Source organism: Sitophilus oryzae, unplaced genomic scaffold (assembly GCF_002938485.1).
Source record: "Sitophilus oryzae breed Bouriz unplaced genomic scaffold, Soryzae_2.0 scaffold_845_pilon_pilon, whole genome shotgun sequence".
In the NCBI taxonomy this organism is placed as follows: Eukaryota; Metazoa; Arthropoda; class Insecta; order Coleoptera; family Curculionidae; genus Sitophilus; species Sitophilus oryzae.
In genome coordinates this window covers 1,467,227-1,492,445 of record NW_022147467.1, presented here as the reverse complement: position 1 = coordinate 1,492,445, position 25,219 = coordinate 1,467,227, and the positions used below count along the sequence as shown (strand labels likewise).

General features: G+C 31.2%; 1 protein-coding gene across 2 annotated transcripts in view; it reads left to right on the top strand.

The window, feature by feature from the left end:
* LOC115889719 (otoferlin-like) overlaps nt 1-25,219 on the top strand; it is a 274,808-nt gene that overhangs the window by 235,232 nt on the left and 14,357 nt on the right. For both annotated transcript variants that reach the window (XM_030909785.1, XM_030909784.1), the window contains 13 exons: nt 2,682-2,834; nt 8,440-8,640; nt 8,743-8,926; nt 8,986-9,281; nt 11,950-12,149; nt 18,746-18,859; nt 20,287-20,519; nt 20,576-20,750; nt 20,804-21,002; nt 21,979-22,113; nt 22,166-22,437; nt 22,490-22,660; nt 24,248-24,451. In XM_030909785.1, coding sequence (XP_030765645.1) covers nt 2,682-2,834; nt 8,440-8,640; nt 8,743-8,926; nt 8,986-9,281; nt 11,950-12,149; nt 18,746-18,859; nt 20,287-20,519; nt 20,576-20,750; nt 20,804-21,002; nt 21,979-22,113; nt 22,166-22,437; nt 22,490-22,660; nt 24,248-24,451 — 2,537 coding nt within the window. The remainder of the gene's footprint in view (nt 1-2,681; nt 2,835-8,439; nt 8,641-8,742; nt 8,927-8,985; nt 9,282-11,949; nt 12,150-18,745; nt 18,860-20,286; nt 20,520-20,575; nt 20,751-20,803; nt 21,003-21,978; nt 22,114-22,165; nt 22,438-22,489; nt 22,661-24,247; nt 24,452-25,219) is intronic.

Sequence of the window (25,219 nt, the reverse complement as noted above, 5' to 3'; positions counted from 1 at the left end):
ATTAAATTGGCTATTCCTCTAAAGTTACACAAGAATATTTAATCATTGTCTAATATTATTAATTACTAAATAGTAAACAAATACATTTCCAAAACTTAAAATCGTGTAAATCGGGCAACAGTGACTAACTGTTCTGGCGGTCCGCTTTTTCTAGGTTATAATTCACGGTTGTTAAACTATTTAAAAAATCCTCTAATTATTTCTTATTTTTAAATGGATTTGTATCGAACCATGTTATTATTCTACAGGATGAGTTTTCTACGATGTTCTCTATAGGTATCTCGGAAACTACTGGAGATAGAGAGTCGGTTATATGGGGAAAGAATGGCAGTTTTGTGGGGTCATAAATATGCGCCGTTCAGATATTTAAGAAAGTTCATGGCTTACTAGATATTTCGAAAAAAACAAATTTTGGCTATTTTAAAAATTGTCTCTAATTTCATTATAATATATTTTAGACAAAAAGTTTTCAGATAAAAGTTGTAGATAATTAGACCCTTAATGATATTGTGTCCTCCGTTTTTTTTCTAAAGCCTGTCATTTTTGACATATAACAGAAACATATGTTTTTTTTAAATAGAAACCATGGTTGGCCATGACTTTATAAAAAGCGCAAAAGCATTTTTTAAGCTTTTCAGCGATATAAGCTATAATATGTTTTTTTTTTCGAAAATTTAGTGAATTATAGCCAATTCATATTATTTTTAAACAAATTTACTTAGTTAGCCATGAAAACAAGTTCAATCGTCGTTGCTCTCAGCAATGTGAAACTGTCACATCAAAACTTTGTAAATTAAAATAAACAAAAATTATAACTATGATTTTTTTAAATGAAAAGTTTGTTGGATTATTGGTTTAACTTGTCTTGGCCATACATTTTCGACGATACATCGACCGGTGAACGTTACTTGCGTTTATAGAGAATGGTTTTGAAGACAGTTAGAAAAGTTAAATTTAGAGACTCGTGCATCAATAGAGTGGTTCCAGCATGACTTTTATTATGACCCCTCCCCATAATGAAAGAAATATTAAAATGTATTTATATCAAATTATATAAACTCATGGATAGGAAGAGGTGGACCAATTGCATGGGCCTCTTCGATCACCTGACCTATCTATTTTAGATATTTTATGCGATATGGTTAACAACAGGGTTTACAGAAGAACTTATGAATTAAGAGAGGCACTCGAAGAGGCGGTACGGGAAAAGTTTAATTAAGTCTACCAGTCGTTCTGTCAGAATAGCTAATAATTCAATTTTTAAAAAAGGCATTAATGTACTCAAAACAATGGCGGATTTTTTGAACATTTTTTAAAATAACTTAAAGTGTATGTAGTGATATTATTTTTATAAGTTTTAGTTTGTGTAATGTAAATTGTATAGAACCGTTTAATAATATATTCTGTCTTTTTATAACTTATAAATTATAAGAATACCATACCAAGTGAAATTAGTAGTGAAAGATAAGAATTGGCTATAACTCAGTAATTTTTCGAAAAAAACATACTATAGCTTATATCGCTGAAAAGCTTAAAAAATGGCGCTTTTTATGAAGTCATGGCCAACTATGGTTTCCCTTTAAAAAAACATATGTTAGTGTCATATGTCAAAAATGACAGGCTTTAGAAAAAATCAGAGAACACAAACTCATTAGGGATGTGATTATCTACAACTTTTATCTGAAAACTTTTTGTCTAAAATAGATTTTAATGGAATTAGGCACAATTTTTAAAATAATCAAAATTTGTCTTTTTCGAAATACCTAGTAAGCCACGAACTTTTTTCAAAAATATGAAAGGCGCATATTTATAACCCCACAAAACTGCAATTCTTTCCCAATTTAACCGACTCTCTATCTCCAGTAGTTTCCGAGATACCCATAGAGAACATCGAAGGAAACTCACCCTGTATACAAAAGTATCTTTTACAGTTTCTTAAAACGATAAGAGAATATTCCTTTTTAAAAATGTCGGTGGACCATACTTTTACTGACATCGCATCAATCAATAATTTTCCCAATCAGCTCGATATATTGATGATGTTACCCGTATTACTCATCAAGCAATACTACTGTTATATTAATCAATTAAGGCCGCGTAAATAAACATAAAATATACAATTTTATATAGATATATGATAATTAATTCATTATAATAAAATTAGATAATAAAAACATGTAACTATATTCCTACAGATTAAGTGAAAAGTTTTGTTCTTAAATATCTAACGTGTTCAAATATTAATATTGTGGAATATAAACATATATATATATCAACATAAGACGAGATATAATTAACGAAATATCATTCATCATCAGGTTTACTTACTTCACTGAGATTTATGACAAAAAGTCCTTTGCCTCGGCTTCAGATACCGCCACGTTTTTGCAACAGCTCAAAACAAAACGAAATTGAAAGAGACAACAGGAAACGCCAAAACTACCCCCCATGCCCTTCTCCGCAATTTCACGAGTAGTTTTGAGGCGATTTAAAAATCTAGATTTTAAGAAAATAGATCGAGACAAACCGAAATAGGTCAAGACAACACGAAATAAGCCGAAACGCGCCAAAATTAGGCGACGAAACGCGACCTTGACCTGTTTAGGTCTATTCTCCGCATAGCGTAAAGCGTGTTTTACATTTGGGAAAAATTATTGTAAAAAGATATTGTCTTTTTTTAGCCTCAGCATGCACTCCCCGATGTCTTCCTTTGGATAATATGTGGTGGGAAAAGACAGGCTTACCAACGAATTCCAGCCAGGGACATTATTTACTCAATCGTAGATGAGGAGAGTGGCAAGGATTGTGGACGAGTACAGACAATGTTTTTAAAGGTAAGCTATATGAAAAAGACAACATTACATTCTTTATAAGTGATTGATTTCGGGTAAAGAAGTATTACATGACATTAATATTAACCATAAATTGATACCTCTAGATATCAGGTGTTTTAGTGTTAGTGCAGTCTAGTGGCTAACCAATCTGTTGAGTTTTATTCTACGTGTGACTATTATTATTTAATCAAATAAGAGCTGATTCCTATCTTCTTGTCAGATTGTAGGTCTATTTTGTGTCGGGTTGAACACAAGTAAACATAGTTTCCTTGTTTTAGCTTACATTAAAAGCTTCTATAGATAACTGCAGCATTTAGATTGGAACTTCTTTACATATTTTTGGTTTGACGGCAACCCATATGCACGTCGCTAGTAAATCTGTCGACACATTTTTAACATTAAAATTTGTAGTACTTAAAGCCAACTTTCATCTTCAAACTATCATTCGAATCGCTACAGGCGCTTGGAAGGAAATAGTAATCAAACAAAAAAGTAGATTGTAGCTCCCTGTAGCTACGAAATAAAACACAATCGGACCTCCTATGTTGATATAAAAATCAATATAATTTTTTACATGAAATGTCACCACGAGAGATGGTACATGTCTGTTGAAACACTCTGTATATTTTTTTCAACCGTACAAACAACTTTTTTCTTTGAAGAATTTCCCACTGCTAATCGATGTTTTTCAAATTATAAGAGTATCTCCTGGTTTAAGCTCCCCAAGAATAAGTTTTTCTTCTCAAGTTTTGGCTCCAGATGCTTGCTAATTTATGTAAAGGATTTACTTTAAAAACAGTTATAATGAAATTCCAACCCGCTAATTTTAATTTCATAAAATATGAACGATATTTTTCGTTGCGTTAGGATAAAAATATAAAAAAAGCTTATCTAATTAGGGTAGCCTATATGAATATTAAATAAAAAAAACATCTTGTTACGTAGCAGTATACTACAGTAAATTGTTTTTTTCTTGTTTAGGCAGATTTCGATAAAAGAATCATATTTTCTCTTTACCGTTTTTGAAATAGTAATATTGAAGTAGTAAGTAAGAGTAGTAAGAGAGAAATAGTAATTAGTAGTAATTAGTAAATTAAATTGAGTTATTTTACTTGAAAATTTCCAAAACAATTTTTTTTTGAGAACCACTGGATCTTTTCTGGTTTTTCTTGCTTCTACAATTAATCTACTACCTATGTTGCCATATTATCAAGAAATTATGTTTTTAACTAAAAATTAAAAAGATTTCCAAAAGTTTTTTCAAAAAGTTCCAAATTTTCAAAATTTTTTGTTCGCGAAAAACCTCACAATCGTGTTTCTGGCGTCGAAATATACTACCCCTAAAAATATTTGCACTTATTTAAGACTCACCCTGTACATTATACTATTATACCGGGTGCGTCTCAAAAGTGGCTCACCCCTATAACTTTTTTATTTTTTCAGATAAAAAAACGAGATTTGGTATGTTAGTATATGACATAAATTAGGATTGATTGACGTATTCAATTCGTTTTGGTCATTTCCGGTGAAACAGGAAGTGACTACAACTTTTGATTTTTAACTAGCACTTTCAGTATATTTTTACTTTGTTCGATAGAAAATGACATTCTGAATAGAATTTTCGTTACGAACCGCAAGTTATAATTTCAAATAAACCATAAGCGAAAATGTCAATAGTTGACATATGATATGTCATTCTATTCAGAGATTTATTTTCTATCGAATAAAGTAAAAAAATACCGAGGGTGCCAGTTGTCGATATACCATAGGTTTGCGTCAAAGGCAAAATCCGCATATATATTTCCGCTATGTTAATTCGGGTGAAAGGCTAGCCCCAATGCCGTGTCCGAAGGCCGGGCCTTTCCGTGTATGGGCAGTTATTAAATCAAAATAACCCAAAAACGGTTTATTATTTAAAACGCGAATTATGTTTGAAATCGGAAGAAACGATCTTTCAAAGAATGAAAATTAACAGGGTTTTCCATTCTAAAAAGTGAACTAATATATTTTTCTTAGCTGTCTAATCTTCTTTGGTTTATTTTTATTTCACTTCCTGTTGGTTCGTATAAACGTTTTAAGTTGTTCATCCAAAATTGTGAAATTACACAACCCTGAAATTTACCCAGAAAAATATTACGGAGAGTACCTGTTTTAATTAGCAAGGGATCTCCTTCACGAATAAAAACAAGAACGTTTATCCTTCTAATTATTTTCTGGAAGATTATTTTTGTAACTTGTCTATAAAGAAGCTGTAAAGGAAAAAAATAATTTTAAAAATTATTAAGAAGGTTCTTTATAAAGAAAACAGGAAGTTTTATAGTATAAAACATAATAACCCTGTAACTGATTTTTTATTACCTACTTTATTGTTATTAAAGACTAGTTTTTTATATTGATTTATTTAAATACTTATATTAATAATTAATTTACACTTTGTTGAGGTATTTTATCGTCTAATGTTTTTAATTCCTTTGCAATTCGTAGAATTCATCCCTATCATTTACGTAATTTTTGATACAAACAGATTAATCAGAATAAATCAGAATAAAGAAGAAAACAATTTTGCTTGTTCTAAAATTATTAATCCCGTTTAGACTTTTCCAAATTTCCATACCATTTTAGAGTTTATTAATTAATATTGATTAACGTCATATTCTAACTGAACTATTAAAAACTATTAAAACTATTCTGGAAAGCACTGTTCATTAAAATGTTGTATCCTATGTTATAGGGTTTGTTTCTCTCTACATTTTCCTGTCTCACAATGTACCGTTTGTGTCCAGGAAGGGTTCATATTTTCATAGTTGTCGATTTTCGAAAGAAATCAGTACATTATTTATTTTATTTCGTATATTTTTCATTTTATTAATTTTATGGAAAGCACTGTTCATTAAAACGTTGTATCCTATATTATAGGGCTTGTTTCTCTCTACAATTTCCTGTCTCACAATGTACCGTTTGTGTCCAGGAAGGGTTCATATTTTCATAGTTGTCGATTTTCGAAAGAAATTAGTACATTTATTTAATTTCGTATATTTTTCATTTTATTGATTTTATGGAAAGCACTGTTCATTAAAATGGTGTATCCTATGTTATAGGGCTTGTTTCTCTACAATTTCCTGTCTCACAATGTACCGTTTGTGTCCAGAAAAGGTTCATATTTTCATAGTTGTCGATTTTCGAAAGAAATCCGTACATTTATTTTATTTCGTATATTTTTAATTTTATTGATTTTATGGAAAGCACTGTTCATTAAAATGTTGTATCCTATGTTATAGGGCTTGTTTCTCTCTACAATTTCCTGTCTCACAATGTACCGTTTGTGTCCAGGAAGGGTTCATATTTTCATAGTTGTCGATTTTCGAAAGAAATCAGTACATTATTTATTTTATTTCGTATATTTTTCATTTTATTAATTTTATGGAAAGCACTGTTCATTAAAACGTTGTATCCTATATTATAGGGCTTGTTTCTCTCTACAATTTCCTGTCTCACAATGTACCGTTTGTGTCCAGGAAGGGTTCATATTTTCATAGTTGTCGATTTTCGAAAGAAATTAGTACATTTATTTAATTTCGTATATTTTTCATTTTATTGATTTTATGGAAAGCACTGTTCATTAAAATGGTGTATCCTATGTTATAGGGCTTGTTTCTCTCTACAATTTCCTGTCTCACAATGTACCGTTTGTGTCCAGAAAAGGTTCATATTTTCATAGTTGTCGATTTTCGAAAGAAATCCGTACATTTATTTTATTTCGTATATTTTTCATTTTATTAATTTTATGGAAAGCACTGTTCATTAAAACGTTGTATCCTATATTATAGGGCTTGTTTCTCTCTACAATTTCCTGTCTCACAATGTACCGTTTGTGTCCAGGAAGGGTTCATATTTTCATAGTTGTCGATTTTCGAAAGAAATTAGTACATTTATTTAATTTCGTATATTTTTCATTTTATTGATTTTATGGAAAGCACTGTTCATTAAAATGGTGTATCCTATGTTATAGGGCTTGTTTCTCTCTACAATTTCCTGTCTCACAATGTACCGTTTGTGTCCAGAAAAGGTTCATATTTTCATAGTTGTCGATTTTCGAAAGAAATCCGTACATTTATTTTATTTCGTATATTTTTAATTTTATTGATTTTATGGAAAGCACTGTTCATTAAAATGTTGTATCCTATGTTATAGGGCTTGTTTCTCTCTACAATTTCCTGTCTCACAATGTACCGTTTGTGTCCAGGAAGGGTTCATATTTTCATAGTTGTCGATTTTCGAAAGAAATCAGTACATTATTTATTTTATTTCGTATATTTTTCATTTTATTAATTTTATGGAAAGCACTGTTCATTAAAACGTTGTATCCTATATTATAGGGCTTGTTTCTTCTACAATTTCCTGTCTCACAATGTACCGTTTGTGTCCAGGAAGGGTTCATATTTTCATAGTTGTCGATTTTCGAAAGAAATTAGTACATTTATTTAATTTCGTATATTTTTCATTTTATTGATTTTATGGAAAGCACTGTTCATTAAAATGGTGTATCCTATGTTATAGGGCTTGTTTCTCTCTACAATTTCCTGTCTCACAATGTACCGTTTGTGTCCAGAAAAGGTTCATATTTTCATAGTTGTCGATTTTCGAAAGAAATCCGTACATTTATTTTATTTCGTATATTTTTAATTTTATTGATTTTATGGAAAGCACTGTTCATTAAAATGTTGTATCCTATGTTATAGGGCTTGTTTCTTTCTACAATTTCCTGTCTCACAATGTACCGTTTATGTCCAGGAAGGGTTCATATTGTCATAGTTGTCGATTTTCAAAAGAAATCAGTACATTTATTTTATTTCGTATATTTTTCATTTTATTGATTTTATTTTATTTTAATTTTTTTTATTTATTTATTTTTTTCACTGTTCGTTATAAACGTTGTTAAAGTATTTCTTTCTGAAAACTAATATCATCCTTTCCGTAGCATTGACTAAATAAAGTTTATGCTTCTGTAACATTTTAAAGCAACAAAAAATATAACATTAATTAAACTTCTATGAATAATAATCTATCAAAAAATGAAATGAAATTATATTACCACAGAAACGCGTTTTGATTTTTAAGACTTCTAACAATATTTTCATGTTTTTCTTAATTTTCTTTAAAACGGTATAAAAATTTGGAAAAGTATAAACGGGATTAACCATTTTAGAACAAGCAAATTTTTTATGAAGAATGCATTTTCCTCAAAATGTCATTAATAAAAAAGTTTTTCCTCTTGTAAAGAAAATCCGGACATCTGTAGATACCAAAACTTTCAAAAGGCTATTTTTATTGTTTTAATTAAGTACTTAATAGTAGTAATTCACAGCGTGCTGGGCATTAGCAGTTTCACTGTGGTTTTAAAATTGTATGGTACTCACAGGTCACCAATTTTTGTATTATTTTCGACATTTTTTTTTTGATTCAGGAAAGTGGCGAATTTTGAGCGAAAATGAGCATCAGAAATTTTCGATTTCTGATGCCCATTCTTTGGGCTAGCTTGGAAATTGTTTATTCCTGAAGAGATAAAGCACTTTGGCTGTCTAAAGCTATATTTTTATTGTTATAGCTACCAGGTAAAAAAGGGACTGGACCAAGCGGCTGGACCATACCAGCTAAATTACAGATTTACGTCTGGCTGGGTATGCTGAAACACAAAAAACATTTTATAACTGGCATTCCCAAAGGATACGAAATATCACAAGAAATCAGAAATGTAGAAAGACCCAGAGCTTTGCCACCTTCTGTCATCCACTACGTCGATAAACACGTAAGATCCCTACTATATTATACATTTATCAGAATATATTACTTCTAATTCTAGCTTCACACATGCATTCTTTTTGTAAGAGTAATCAATATTTTACTCTAGGTTTTTCAACTTAGAGCTCACATCTACCAAGCCAGATCACTAATAGGAAGTGATGCTTCAGGTCTCTCTGATCCATTCGCTAGGATCATTGCAGGGGAATTTTGTAAAACAACTCAAGTAATAGACGAAACTCTGAGCCCAACCTGGGACGAATTGCTAGTATTTGAAGAAGTTCTCCTTTTTGGTAATCATTAAATATTTTTTACTAATATCTAATAATCCAATTTTGTTTATTTCTTAAAGGTTCCTCAGAAGAAATTAAAAAAGACCCTCTATCGATAATTATTGAAATCTTTGACCAGGATAAGGTTGGCAAGTCTGAATTTATTGGAAGGGCTATGGCGAAACCTCACGTAAAATTAAGGGAGGAGCCTTATAATAAACCAAAATATCCACCTTCTTTGGAATGGTTTACTATCACAAGGGGAGTTGATCATGCTGGAGAACTTTTGGCTGTATTCGAGTTGCTGGAGATACCCAGTGGCACAGAAGGATCTTTACCAAATCTTCCTCAAGCCAAAGATATACCAATATATAAGGTAAAGATTTTAAATGTTCTTAATATCAATATTTTATTAGATATTTACCTTCCAAATCAATAAAACCACGTGTTCGGCTATCAATATATTTGATAAAAGCTATGTACCTTAAATTAGATGCATAGCTTTTGTTTGATATAATGGCAATAATAGTATTTTATAACCCAGACATCAAGACATCAACAACAAAACTTATTTTGTCTCAACATGTATAACTTTTCGCGTCAAATTTTAATTTTGTTTCACATTCAGTGGTTATTTTAACTAAATATCAGACTATACAGAGAAAATTTCAATTTAGGTAGGTTTTATTGAAATTTAAAATTTGTTTTTCATTTTTAGAAAATACTAAACCTTACATTTTAGTCATACTTCGTTAATAAAACTCACCTTTATTTTTCTCGTAGAATCCTAAAAGCAATAATTAATATACAGGGTTGTTCACCACATACGACAGGGAGTATTGTAGCTAAACGATTAGATTTTTACAATTTTAATATAAATTTTTATTACTGCAACACAATATCTGATCAATAAATAATCTTCAGTAAATATTTAGTACTAAAAACTTTGATGCCCTTGGAGAAATGAAGCCTTAATTTTTTTACTGCAATTTTACAAAATTTGAAAATATTTAGAAAACCGTAAGGTTTAAGTATAATAAACCTTAATCAAATTTACCTTTATTTCAATCGTAGAATCCAAAAAATTGAATAACATACAGAATGTTCCATTTAAAAAAAATACAACTATAATATGTTTTACTTATTTGAGACACTCTGTATCTTGTAAAATTATTTTTAAATTGTAGCTCTAATAGTCCTTCAACGAACCCAAAACTTACAATTTGTAAAAATCTATTCGTTTAGCTATAATTCTCCGTGTGGTATATAGTGAACAACCCTGTATAGGGTGTTCCATGACAAAAAAAACAACTTTGATGTGTAACTTTTTCCTGTAGAATATTTTTATAAAATACAATTCAAACATTTAATTTTCATATAAACTACCGTTCTACTTGAAGTTTCCATGAGAGGCGCCACCCTGTACAGGGTGGGTCAAATTCGACGCTTTTAAATGGAAATACCTTTTTCTATAGGAGATAGACAAAAACTAATATCGGTGTCTGGAGCAATTTTTGTCAAAAACATGATGGTGAAAACCGCATATCGATATCTGTTACCGTTTCAAAGTTACGGGGTGTTTTTCAAAAATATGCATTTTTAACAAATCGCTGTAACTTTTTTGCTATGGAAAATTTTGTATTTTTATGAAAACATTTCCAAATCACCATTTTACGTAGAATTTAATGGTTTAAGTATAATTTTTTTAAAATTAATAATTTAAGAATTATCAACAGAAAATTTGATTTTTATACGGGACACCCTGTATATTTTTAATTTATTGAAAAGAATTTAAAATTACCTTTCCAAAAATATAACACACTTGATATTTTGCTCGATTCCTCTTCGATATTTAGAGTATATAAAAATTCGTCCGCTTTAAATAAGTAGGCTTTGAACGGCATCGGCTGTAATGCAAAAAAAGTCTAGCTGTGAGCATCAATTAAAACGAAAATAATATTTGCTATGAGAGATGCAGAATTTTATAACAATTTCAAATATATTTAACCAACATCAACACATTTAAACTATATCTAATAACAATAAAAATAAATAGCAAACCAAGACATGACATTGTGCTACAGGTGTTCGACATATCGACCGTCTTCTGTTATGGACAGACGGGGCAGTTTTTGAAAATTTCTCGCGGAACTCATTAACTCAGTGGGGGTGAAAGATACCCTCTCATAACTACTATTTCTAATTCTTGTCTCGATTATACGGAAGAATAAGGAACCTTTATTCTTCCGCAAATATATCCATAGGATTAGATCCATGAGCACTATGTCAGGCGGACTCGACGGCCAACAGCTGGGATCTTGGTTAGCTATTGAATTATTCTTGAAATTGGCTGCAAAAATTTGCTGACAACTTCAGCGTTCAGAGGCGGTGCGTCGTCTTGCTGGAAAAATATATTTTCGAGTTCCATTAAGGGCATATTATCATCAATAAGGGGTCCAAAGCCTACTAGTTAAAAGTGGCGAACTTTTAATAATTCTGTATTTCGAAGGGGATTATAACAAAATATCAAGTGTGCTATATTTTTGGAAAGGTAATTTCAAATTCTTTTCAGTTAATTAAAAATGTAGGGGTGTCCCAAATAAAAAATCAATTTTTCTGTTGATAACTCTTAAATTATTAATTTGAAAAAAATTATTTATTAATTACTTAAACCTTTAAATTCTACGTAAAAAGGTGCTTTGGAAATGTTTTCATAGAAATACAAAATTTTCCATAGCAAAAAAGTTACAGCGATTTGTTAAAAATGCACATTTTTGAAAAACACCCCGTAACTCCGAAACGGTAACAGATATTGTTGTGCGGTTTTCACCATCATGTTTTTGATGAAAATTGAGCTCCAGACACCGATATTAGTTTTCGTCTATCTCCTATAGAAAAGGGTGTTTCCATTTAAAAGCGTCGAATTTGACCCACCCTGTACATACAATGCATAAAATCAGAAAAGTATAATAATTAATAAATTATTAGAATTCCTAAGTCTCTAGGCTCATAAACACGAAATAATCGTATTATTTTATATTCAGGATACAGATACGAAGGATTTAGGCCCTTTGTTGCCCGTTCCCAGAGGAATAAGGCCGACCTTAGCCCGCTACCGCATCGAGGTGTTATTTTGGGGCTTAAGGGACCTAAAGAGAATCCATTTGCTAACCGTAGACAAGCCCAGGGTGGATATTGAATGTGCGGGGCATATCCTGTATTCCAGCATCATTTCTAATTCAAGGTAATGAAATAAGCTGGTAAAAGGCGAAATGAACTAAACTATGCATAACAACAATCGATTTGATTGTTTCGACTTATAAAAAGTAATAAATTAAGCTTTGGTTCAATAGAGTTTGAGAAATATACCGTTGGCTATACAGGGTGTCCCAGGCTGAGCTTGCATTAGAAGTTTCTAGAGAACTACAATATTCAGATAGGAAATATTTTACACATCATTGTTATTAAACATATTTTCAATATGGCGGCACTTCCGGAAATACCAGGGCCCGTATTCTGTAACTTTGACATAAAAACGTTACGTTTTCAAAGCGGTGAGCGCAAGTATTCGATCAGCGAAACGCAAGGCAGTCGATTTTGGTATTCTCGTTGCCATGCGAATCGTGTTCTGGATACGCGTTGAGCACATATTGGCAACATCACAATTTCTAACGTAGGTAATAGCAAAGGTAATAGTCAAAAGTTGATAACTGACGGATATAACAATGAAAAATGTCAATGTTACGTGAATTTCATAACCTATTGTTCAGCTATGTCAAGCTATTTTTCTATGGATATGTCATTATTCTTATTATACGAGGGAAGTGTTGAAGACGCTTCTCAGCATTTTGGATGTTTTGAACAATATTTATAGCTGCCAAGTCGTAAATTATCAATTACTTATCGAGGAATTTATAGAAAAAGTAGTAATTTTCACTAAAGAAGTAACGCACAAAATCATAATTTTTTCGATTTTCACTGACAGTTCGACAAGCAAAACGATCTTTTAAGGCAACCGTTTTCAAAGCGCTCAGCGCAATCAGTAAAGACGCTAAGCGCGTCAGACGAGAATACTGAAATCGTTAATTAAGTGCGCGCTCAGCGAAAATTAATGTCATATACGCTGAGCGTCTAAAAGCGCTTAGCGTTTTCAAAGTTACAGAATACGGGCCCAGAAGTTGACAGCAACTTTCTTATTTTAAATAGGTGCTCCCATCTTTTATTACATACGTATAGTCTGTCCAACGAGAAGATCCTTGACAGTGATAGATGTGTCTGTCATTTTAATTTCAAAGTAGTTTATTTTATTTTACAAAGAAATAGGTTTGTACAACTGGAACGCATAGCAGGAAATATTTAAAATTTGATTGACAAGATGATAAGTGATTACTTCAAAATATTGTGAAAAAAACTGTATAAAACTGAAAAAATGTAATCGAGTTATTTTATTTAATAAAACCGGTATGTGTTAATACAAAACAAACAAGAACAAGACACTACATACCAAAAAATATAAAAAAGAACTTTTTTACTTTCAAGCTTTATGAAACTACCCGCATTTATGATTATATTTATCAATATAACTTATGTACAAATACAAATTTGTAATATTCCACAGGAATAAATAAAACAACATAGGTAAATAAAACAAACTATTTTATTAATAATAACACCTACCAAATTTTATACCTTAAAGGTTGATTAATTAACTTTAATCTTAATTTTTTAAACCAGTACCTTTTGACATTATTTTCTGCAGTACTAAAATCCATTATTTACCTATCGTGTGATGTCGATATTTTACAGCTACTCCAGTTTTTAGTATGTGTTTAGTTTGATCCTTCTACCATATATGAGATACACTTATCTACGACGAGATGGTATACAAACTTTAACGATGGCAACTTCATTGGTGTATAAGACTTTCTGCCTGGGTAGCGAGTATTAACCATAAACTGTGCTCTGGGTCTACAGTTAATTTTCACTCGATTTTTCCTCCACTTGACTTCAAAAAACACAAAACACACGTAATAATACGAATCAAAATGCATCATCTTCCAAAACGCAGGGTATTTAACAAAAGTTGACACAAAATTATAACCTATAATTTGGCAAGACTTTGACAAGCGTCAAAAATGACAAAAATCTAAAGGCGAGTTCATACGCATCGGCGTCCGTTTATCGTCCATCGTTCCGTCAAACCAATAAAATTGAAATACGATCTGTCATTTTTTTAAATAAACCAATAAAACTGGTTAAAAACAACAAGACACGACGCATGACGGATTTATATTTAAACCCATCCATAGATAACTTAAAAATTATTAGAAACTTTTTTTAGTAAAATAAATAGATTGGTATAGGACGTCATCTGCTTTTCTTCTGTCATCGTCTGTCGAAATCTTACCTGAGAAAAAAAAACAGAGTATACTTAAATTCTCTGTAAAATTCTATGAATATTTATGTTAAACACTCTATATCTAACATTAACCATTTTTGGTTGGAAAGGCTCATGAAAGAAAACGCCTTGCGTGACCATCTTCTGATGCGTGTCAAATACTCGTCAGCGAGTAATGGCAGTATGTATATGTAACCATTTTTGATGTCATATCATGTCATGTATTCCCTTTATCGCACAGTGGCTGTGGTAATCACTAAATTTGACGTTTAGACTATACAGGCAGTTTTTTTCGTCCAAAAATTTCAAATATTTTTTTTCTCAAAAACGGTTAATGTTAGGTGTAAAATGTTTGATATAAAAATTCATAAAATTATTACAGAGAATTTAAGTATTTACTAAAAAATGGGGGCACCTATTGTAGTGGGTGCCCCCATTTGGGTAGTTTAGATATTGTAGTTTTCTAGAAACTTCTAATGCACGCTCAGCCTAGGACACCCTGTATGTACAGTGTGATAGTGGGTACAATTTAGAAGATTTTGTCTCTCTGTACTATTTTTTCGACATAATAAAGTTAACGAGGAAAGTTAACAAAATAAATAACATTTTCAACTATTATTAACATTGCCTGACCTGTATGTCAAACGTACAGGGTGTCCCATTTTGGTTAAAATCATACGGCATCTCCGTTATTAGTGAAGATGCGGTTTACACAAACCTTTTCCACTTTTTTGTCAAACGGAAGATGCTGTAAACAAAATTTGCATAGCCCTCTTCGTTTCTGAGCTACAGGGTCTTTTTGAAAATTTTGCAATTTGGGACACTCCCTGTATCTCTGTTATTGTGAAAGGTATCGAGAAGGTGAAAACTGTGTATTGTAGAACTTTTTACGTCTAATACAGTGGCATAGTCTATTATTCTACAAAAAGCATATTTTTGAAGATATGAAATAAAATTATGTTTTCATAAGTGAAACACCCTGTATATTTATAAATTATATGATCTGGCTTGCCATAACCTTCTCAAATATATATATATATATATATATATATATATCTATATATATATATATATATATATATATATATATATATATATATATATATATATATATATATATATATATATATATATATATATATATATATATATATATATATATTATTAAAATCCCGTTATAAAAGAAGAACAAAAATATATTAAAAATATTAAAAAATAAATAAAATAAAATATTTCAGTCCCAAATGAAAATTTAACATATGGATGTAAATACATATACCTAAATATATCATTTTGATTTTTTTGTTATCCATCACGGCCTACTAATAAGAAAATGATATCTCTTAAATATAGTAGTAAATTATGAAAACATGGTGCCCGGTGGCGTAGAGGTACAGGCTCTCGTCTACCAATCTCAAGGTGTGGGTTCGATTCCCACACCCGGCATTTCATCAGCCAACTATTTTTATTAAAATAAAAATAGTTTGGGTACCTAGGTCGACTCAGCCTTAAATGAGTACTTGGGATTCACAATCCTGAGGTAATAATAGGCGGTTGAAGCGTAGTGCTAGCCACATTACCTTCCTTGTATACCGAACGGCTCTAGTATAGCAAGCTGTACCTTGCTACTCCCAAGGCATTAAACGCTATATACGGGAGCTATTATTATTATTAATTATGAAAATAAATATGAGTGGTATATACTTTTGTCATAGCATGACGGATCATATGATTTATAAATATACAAGTTGTTTCATTTGAACTTTAGTTCATATTTTCAAAAACATTGTTTTAGTACCAAAACAGACTACACCGCTTTATTCTACGTAAAAAGTTCTACAAGAACAGTTTTCACCTTCTCGATACCTTTCACAATAACAGAGATAAGGGAGGTATCTCAAATTGCAAATTTTAAAATCTGAAAAGACCCTGTAGCTCAGAAACGAAAAGGGCTATGAAAATTTTGTTTGCGGCAGCTTTTTGACCGTATGATTTCAACCAAAATGGGACACCCTGTTCAGCCTCGTCACAAAAAGTATCATTTTTACTCCTAATAAAACAATATATACTATTTTATTTGATTAATCTATAATCATTTTGTATCCATAGAATATTAAAGAGTAAATCTAAAACCAATTAAAACAATCTGAAACCGATCTTCATATTATCCTTGTATATATATTTTTAAAGTAGATCAACCTAAGACGTTTATGGACTAAGACTACTAGATGGCAGGACCGGTTTCCCTACAGAAAAATATTTTTTGTTACTCTGAATTTTGAAGCTGCCAATAAAAACAGAGAAAATAAAAATCGATAATTTTCGGACTGTGCCAATTGGTTACTAATCGACCAGATACTTTTTGTCTATTAGATATGCTATAAAAGCTGGCAATTATACAATTCGACCATTGTAAATACCCGACAAATTCTTCAAGGCCGACAAGGCCGATGCTTTTCACTGATAAGAAATAAAAATGTTTGTTTAGATAATTTTTTTTTCTGAATGCACATTTTAAAGTATTTTATATTCTTTGTCCCCTTGACCTATTATCCTGGTCGCACGTATGGAAGTTCTGTTTCTTCTAGTTTTAGAAAATGTTCATATTTCTTTTTTCTTTGTAGGTGTAGTGTAAAATTAGATTAATTTATTAAGTTTAATTATAGTGTTTAGTGTAGTATGTTAGTGTAGTCTACCAAAAATAGTTTAGTAGTATTTTTATAGTTTATTTTGTAGTTAAGTAGTAGGTGAAGAAATAATTTTGTTATTTTTTCTTTTTGTTTGATAAATTAGTAAGTTTGATAATTTGTTCAGTGTAGAATACAAGAATAAGTAGTTGTGTAGTGTTTTTAAGAGATTATATTGGTTTATTTTATAGTTGAGTAGTAGGTGAAGGGGTATTTGGGTATTTCTTCTTTTTGTTTTTCTTGTAATAATTGTAGTAGTTCTATTAAATATTGTGATAGATACACTATATCTTCCTTCAACTTCGTTGAAAAGTGCGTTATCATATAATCTTGGTTTTCTGGTAGCAGAATATACGAAAAAAAAGCTGATCAAATTTATTTGAAATTAAATTAATCTAGCCTTATTAATCAAATTAAACTAGTCAAATAATAATAATAGTTAGTTTCAAAATACTATATACAGGATGAGTTTCCTACGATGTTCTCTATGGGCATCTCGGAAACTACTGGAGATAGAGAGTCGGTTAATGGGGAAAGAATTGCAGTTTTGTGGGGTCATAAATATGCGCCTTTCGGATTTTTCGGAGAAGTTCAAGGCTTATTAGATATTTCGAAAAAAACAAATTTTGGCTATTTTAAAACTTGTCTCTAATTCCATTATAATCTACCGTATGATCGAATAAAAACGGCGTCAACGATGGCTATGAAGTGAAGATCGCTGTCATTTAATATATAAAATTATATGGGAAATATCATTGATCGTCATTTCATAGCCATCGCTGACGCCGTTTTTATTCGATCATACGGTATTTTAGACAAAAAGTTTTCAGATAAAAGTTGTAGATAATCACATACCTAATGAGTTTGTGTTTTCTGTTTTTTTTTCTTAAGTCTGTAATTTTTGACATATGACACAAACATATGTTTTTTTAGTAAACCATAGTTAGCCATGACTTCATAAAAAGCGCCATTTTTTAAGCTTTTCAGCGATAGGTATAATATGTTTTTTCGAAAAATTACAAGTTATAGCCAATTCTTTTCTTTCTTGGCTAATTACCATACTAATAATACCATGCCAATTAGTTAGCATCAAAAATGTAAAAGTTTTGTTTTCAAAAAAAATATCGTAAAATTCGTAAAGCACTCAATTTAGAATAAAATAATCTAAGAATGAAATGATTCTTTTATAAACCTGCATTAAATCAAATTAAAATAGGTATGTAACTTTTTTTAAATATGAATTAACAGCCAATTAGCATTATCATAAATTGTAAATAATGTACCAACATATCGAAATAATAATTTCTTTGTTAATACGGTTTAGAATTCTTAAAATAACAGTCAAAAATAATCCACAATTTACAATAAAATAAAAGTTTCGTTAGCGGATCACTATTAAAGTTCGCAGAAACCCGGGCTATATTATTACATTACTCTGAGGAAAATAACGAAAATAATCGATATTTTTGACTCCGCCCCGAAAGGTTCACGATTTGTCCTCCAGTTAGCAGCACATTTTGTCTAGTCGGTTGAACAACTTTAAGAATATATAAACAAGGATATTATATAGAAGTTAATAAATAAATCTAATAAATAGGCTTTATAAACTCAACAGATAAACTTCAAATATGATTCAGCAAAAGTATTCAACTGAAAGATATTGAAATTGTTGTTTATTAAATGTATCTTCTAGTAAAAGTAAACGTCTCTATCAAGATCATAATATTTCTGTATATGATGAACATTTTCTTTTAGGAAAAATCCAAATTTCTCAACTCCAGTCAAGTTCTTAGAATTGGATCTACCCGAACAAGAACTCTACCGACCTCCCTTAACAATCAGAGCTGTAGATTGTAGAAGTTTCGGAAGGTAAGCATTATAAATATTATTATAATAATAAAATAAGAAAATATTGTATACGTAAGGATAAGAACATAGTGAAGCGACGAGGCTAGCGGCGAGCAAGCAGCGCGACATCGCGTCCAAGACAAACCTGTGAAGACAACTACGTGCGAACATAGTAAAGCGATCTGCTCGAGCGGTTAGATCAAGCGGCAAGATCGATTCAAATAATTTTGTTTTCGTCGCTCTGTCGCGCTGTAGAAAATTATAGATTCTCAAAAATTGATAGATTTAGTATTTATAAGAGAGATTTTATGGGATCAGGAAAGATAGTAATCACCATAACCGGTACATTTTAGATAAGTTATGAGATGAAGTGGTAACAAATTTTCGTAAAGGTTATAAAACTTGCCATACTTTCTCGGATTTTTGAAAACTTCACCTAACCAAATTTTTGCAACACTACTGCCAAGAATTTTAGCCATTGTTAACATTTTAAATTATCAATAAGCAAATGAAAATAATAAAATTGCACAAGTACCTCGCTATTCCTCGCCGCTCTACTACGTTTTTTAGCACCTCGAGGCTTGCTCGACGCGGTATGTTCACTATGGTCTTCGCCTAAGGCTGAGATTATAGTGGAGCGGCGAGAAAAGAGGGTAGCGACGAGGAAAGAGGACAGCGGCGCGGTAAACGGCGAGGATAGCGTCGCAAAACTTATAGTAAAAGCGGAGAGGATAGAGCAAAAATTGTGCGACATATTTTCCAGTAGCAATACGACAATGGTCCGATTAAGTAATCGAAAGCGAAAGCTCTTACTTACCGAAAATACGGCTGCTAAATGTTGTATCTTGCATAATTATTCCCAGCAAAGAAGAATTGGGAGATGGTCTGTTCATCCCGCTAATAGAGATTGAAGAGAAAACGGAGACTTTAGTCGTCTTTATTTTAAATTGAGACTATATGAGGAAAAGTTCAGACAGTACTTTAGAATGTCCATTGAAAGCTTTGATCGCATTTTAGAAATAGTTTCCTCCAAAATTCAGCCATGTTAGAGTAATTTATTTCAAAAATTAATATTTCCTCGGTCTTTCTATACCTCAGGTGGCTACGAACTTATACGAATGTTGACGATCCCTCCAGACCGCGATCTTCGACGCTATTAAAAACAAACATTTTTGTTTCTCTTAGCACCGCTATGTGCACCGCCTTCCTCTACTCACGCCTCACTGCACGCGCCTGCATATGAATACATAGGTTTGATTAAAAGAAGACGAATTGGACCGCTCACCTCTTCGCTATCCTCTATCCTCGCCGCTCCACTATAATCGCAGACTAAGGCGTTTGTCTGAGTAAATCCTAAACCTAGTAGAATTTTAGAAATATTGTTATGTTTTTTTCAGTTCAGAGTAACTGTATGAATGAGTTTTTCAAGTTTAAAATTATTCTTCCAGGTATACACTGGTTGGTACCCATACAATAAACTCCATTCATAAGTACATGTACACACCAACGACCAAAAAAGACAGAGAAGCAGAGGAAAGAAAAAAATCTCTAAACCAACTGAAAACCATGGACGGAGGTTTAGTTATGAATCAGGTACCATCGTCAGGAACATCACACCACTCTGGTACTAGTGAGAAAGAAAAAAGTCCTCTTCTACCCAAAGATGTGTTTGTAATGATTGGTAAACTGTTTAATGGATGATTTTAAGATAAATTTCAAACTATGAAAGTATTTTAGGTTATGGAACTCAAGATAACGCGAGAAAAACAAAAACCGACATAAACAAGAAGCGAAAACACAGTGTTGATGATGATTTCGATGACGAAGAAGGCAGTAAAGATTGGTGGACAAAATACTTTGCTTCGGTAGAGCGAATGATAAGTGAATCCAAAGAAGCCAAGAAAGGAACGACGTAAGAAGTACTAATTGAATTTTATGTCTTTCTGTATTATTTTTAATATGTAGAAATAATGGTAACTTAAAAGTATATTCTGGAGATGAAGATAGCAATCCACAATCCGGTTACAGTTCAGATAAAAGTCCTGGTCAAGAATATAAGAAACGTTTTGGGTTTAAAACAGCGGCAACAGCTTCAAGATTAGCAGCCAGAATTAGTCCTAAAAGTGTTCGAAAAAGAACTAAGTATAAGCCTGTACTCTGTAGGGTAAGCAAATTATCTTCCTCATTAAAAAATATGAGGCGTCAAGTTGCAAAATAAAAAGACTATCAAATAAAGTAAAATCACGATCGCAAACCGTTTATTTTTAAAAGATTTTTTTTTTCGAAAAGATAACTAGATACAATCATTGGATATGTTTCTGAGCATCTGAAATGGAATTATAAGGATATCGTTAGAGTATCCATTTTTTTATAACGAGAAAACGTCAGTAATCGCATCGTTTAATAATTTAAAAACTCAACTTTTTAACACATAACACGCGATAACTCAAGAACTACTTTAGATATAGAAACTTTTTTTATTTTGAAGTTCGGATCTTTTAGAAGATGTTAAAGTTAGTTAAATAGGATAAATTCGATAGGCTTGTTTGTTTTCCATTCAAAAATTAAAAAAAAAACATCCGTTTACTTTTAGTGCATTGCAATTTTCAGCAATCGTGTAATTTTTTTTATTTATGAAGATTTCACATACTGTCTGCGAAGAAAATATAGCAGAAATATTAAGAAAGTTTTTGGAAAAAACTACAATCAATTACTTCTAATGGATTTCGAGATATCGATTTTTGAGTTCTAATAGCGCGACCACTGTCGAACACCAACTCAATTCCACTTCTTTTTAGCAAAACTGCAAGTGTTTTTTATTTGAAAGAAAATTACAATGACTCGTTAATAATTAAACAAATAAAGTACCACGAAACGTAATAAATCGTGAAGCTAAACGCATGATGTACACTCTTCTCGAGAGTTTTAAGTGATTGGGTCGACCACGACAAATCCCCTTTCACATCTCTCAGCAATGTGCACAGTTTCTCGGTTTATTTCATACGTTTGGCAACATTTTTACTGTTCTCTCTCTGTTCAGTACATTAATAAACACATTGTACTCTTCTTACATACGGAAATCTCGACCCAAGACTAACATTTGCTGGTCCTTACTATATAAATATTATGTTTACTTTTAGGTGTATCCTACTGAGTTAGAAGCACTTCCAGAATTTGAAGAATTCAAAGAATGGTTGCACACATTCGAATTGTATAGAGGCAAAAAGACTGGAGAAGATTCTGATGACGAAAGCAGAGTCGTAGGACATTTTAAAGTAAAAAAAATGTTGTGATGTTTTGCATTTCTACATAAGTATTATTTTTCAGGGAGCAATAAAAGTGTACAAATGGCCTCTACCAAAAGACATTGAGGACAAGACAATCATGGGCTTTGATCCACAGTTTGGATTCTTTCAAGGCATTCCTTCCAACGATCCTATCAGAGTTCTGGTGCGAGTTTATATTGTAAAGGCAAACGATTTACATCCTATGGATTTAAATGGAAAAGCCGACCCATATGTTGTGTTGCAACTAGGTTCGAAAAGAATAAGTGACAAAGAAAACTACATATCTAAACAACTAAATCCAGTGTTTGGAAAGTAAGTATTTCAATATAGAGTGATTCTAAAAAAGATAAATGTAATCTTTTAGGTGTTTCGAAATCGAAGCTACATTTCCTCAGGATTCTTTATTAACAGTGCAAATTTTTGATTGGGACTTGGTAGGATCGGACGATATGGTTGGCGAGACAAAAATTGACTTGGAAAATAGGTTTTACAGTAAACATAGAGCAACGTGTGGCCTTCCAGAGAAGTTTGAGGAGTAAGTTAATTATAATTTTATAGAAATAGGTAATAGATATTTTAGATATTTTTTACCTTTGTGGGCAAAAACGAAATTATTATTTTTATTTCGCAGGGAATTAGCCATTTTCCGCGTTGATATTTGTTTTAAATAGATACATACCATTTAATTGATGATTATAGAATAGTATAGTATATAATATACAGGGTGTTTCAAAAAAACATGTGCCATCTCACGTGGGAAGATTCCCCACGTAAAAATAATATTTCTTTTTCATATCAACATAGGTCCGATTCTGCTTTGTTTCCTAGCTACAGGGTGTTAAAGTCTTAATATTTTTTCGGTTTATTATACTGTTCTTCCAAGTACTTTTAGCGTTTCGAATGAAATTTTGAGGGTAAAAATTACTATAAATGCGATATATTTTAAGGCTAAAAAAGTGTCGCCATATTCGCCAGGGACGTGCATATGGGTTATCACTGGAATATTTCTCTAAAAAAAGCATGTATGCCACTAACTTTTTTTCTCTTGTCAGCGAAATAATATAGGTAGTTTAATGCTGATTATAAGTTGTCTCTTGATATTTTGTCGATTTCCGCCTCCTTGATGAGATAAACGCAATTTTATTAATTTGCCTTGATTCAAGTCTAATATAATAGCAACCTTTAAAAAAATTTAATATTATTAACTTGCGAAAGTTTTAAATAAGTACTCATTGATTCCTCATCAAAAAATATGAAAAAAAGTTCGTATAAACATGGTTACGGAAATGCATAGTTTTAGAGTTAGAGGATGTAGAACTTTTTAAAATTAGGTTTTTTTGTAATTATTATATTAAATACCATAATTTTTTGTTTGGAATTGCTGTATGTTGGACTAATAGTAATAATAACCAATAGTACTAATATTTAATAATAAATTAGGTAAAATATATAATTTATTAATTTTATTTATATTTTAATTTTATTAATTGTGATTAATAAAATTGCGTTAATCTCATCAAGAAGGCCGAATTCGACAAAATATCAAGAGATAACTTTTAATTGAAATTAAACAGCCTACACAATTTTGATATGAAAAGAAAAAAAGTCAGTGGCGCACATGTTTTTTTTTGGAAAATATTCCAGTGATAACCCATATGAACGTCCCTGACGAATTTATCGACACTTTTTTGGCATTAAAATATGTAACACTTATAGTAATTTTTACCCTCAAAAATGCATTCAAATCACTAAAACTACTTGGAAGAGAATTATACAAAAGCGAAAAATTATTAAGACAAAGCAGAATCGGACCTATATATTGATATGTGAAATAAATCTTATTTTTGCGTGAGGTATCTCCCCACGAGAGATGGTACATGTTTTTTGAAACACCTTGTATAACGCAGTTAGTAGTTATTTATTATTTAATTTACCCTTTTAAAATAATTTTAATGCGATTATGTTTCTTGAGACATTTGGTATTGTCGTTTACATTAAAAAAAATATTTTCATATTTGTGATGTCTATGTGTTAGAGGCATTTATATTCTCAAAATACTTTCAATTAAAATCCCTCTTATATTTTTAACTTATTAAAAGTTGCTTATTTTTTTCCGTTCAAGGCATGGATACAATGCTTGGAGGGACGCCATGAAACCTACACAAATTTTAGCGAAACTTTGTAAAGACGCTAAAATCGAAACCCCTGTATATAGTGACGGTCAAGTCAAAGTTGGAAGTCAGTTCTTCACCATTCAAACGGAAGACATGGAGTTTTACAAGTTTAGAGAGGCAGAAGAACACATGGCTTTAGCCGTCATACACCGGTAAATATAATTTCACTTAGAGTGTATTCCGTTGCTTACCTTGGTTATGGTTTTATGTTCCGTTTCTATCGCTTTCCTGAAAGTTTTCTTATTACGGAACACGGTTCCTGGAAAATTCGGTTATAACTGTCACCAAACTAACCAGCGCGAGAAGGCTGGTTTTTCTGGTTTTGTTTGTCAATCAGTGTCATTTATGTGACAGAAATCAAGCAAATATTGGAAGTTCGAGTGAAATTCTCATTTAATTTCTAAAATTTGTAATAATATTTTGTATTTACATCGAAAAGCAATGGAAGTATGGCAGTAAAGGTAAATAAATTTCATTAACTAAATAGAATGACTTTTTAGGACCATTTAAACTTATCATACAGCCATTGTTTCTTAAAGTCAGGAGTATTTAAAGAAAACATGAAAAACAAGACAACAAGTAATCGTGAATGTTTTGTAAGCTATAAAAATATAAATATTGATTAGATTTGTTTATTTATTATTGACCTGTTTTAATATTGGACCTGCAAATCTTCACTTGAGCTGTCTAACGAGTTTAACAGTTTATTAATAAAGTACTTTTCAATATTAAACTCCATTGAAAAGAAGAAGAAAACGTAAAAGCAGAGAATAGGTACATTAAAAATGCATAAAAGATAAATTTTATTATAGAGGTATTGAAATTTAGAAAACGTCAACATTTGACGTTTTCAATATTTTACCAAACCGTTCCGTATCAAACCGATGTTTTTCAAGAACCGCTTTTTACCGTAATTTACC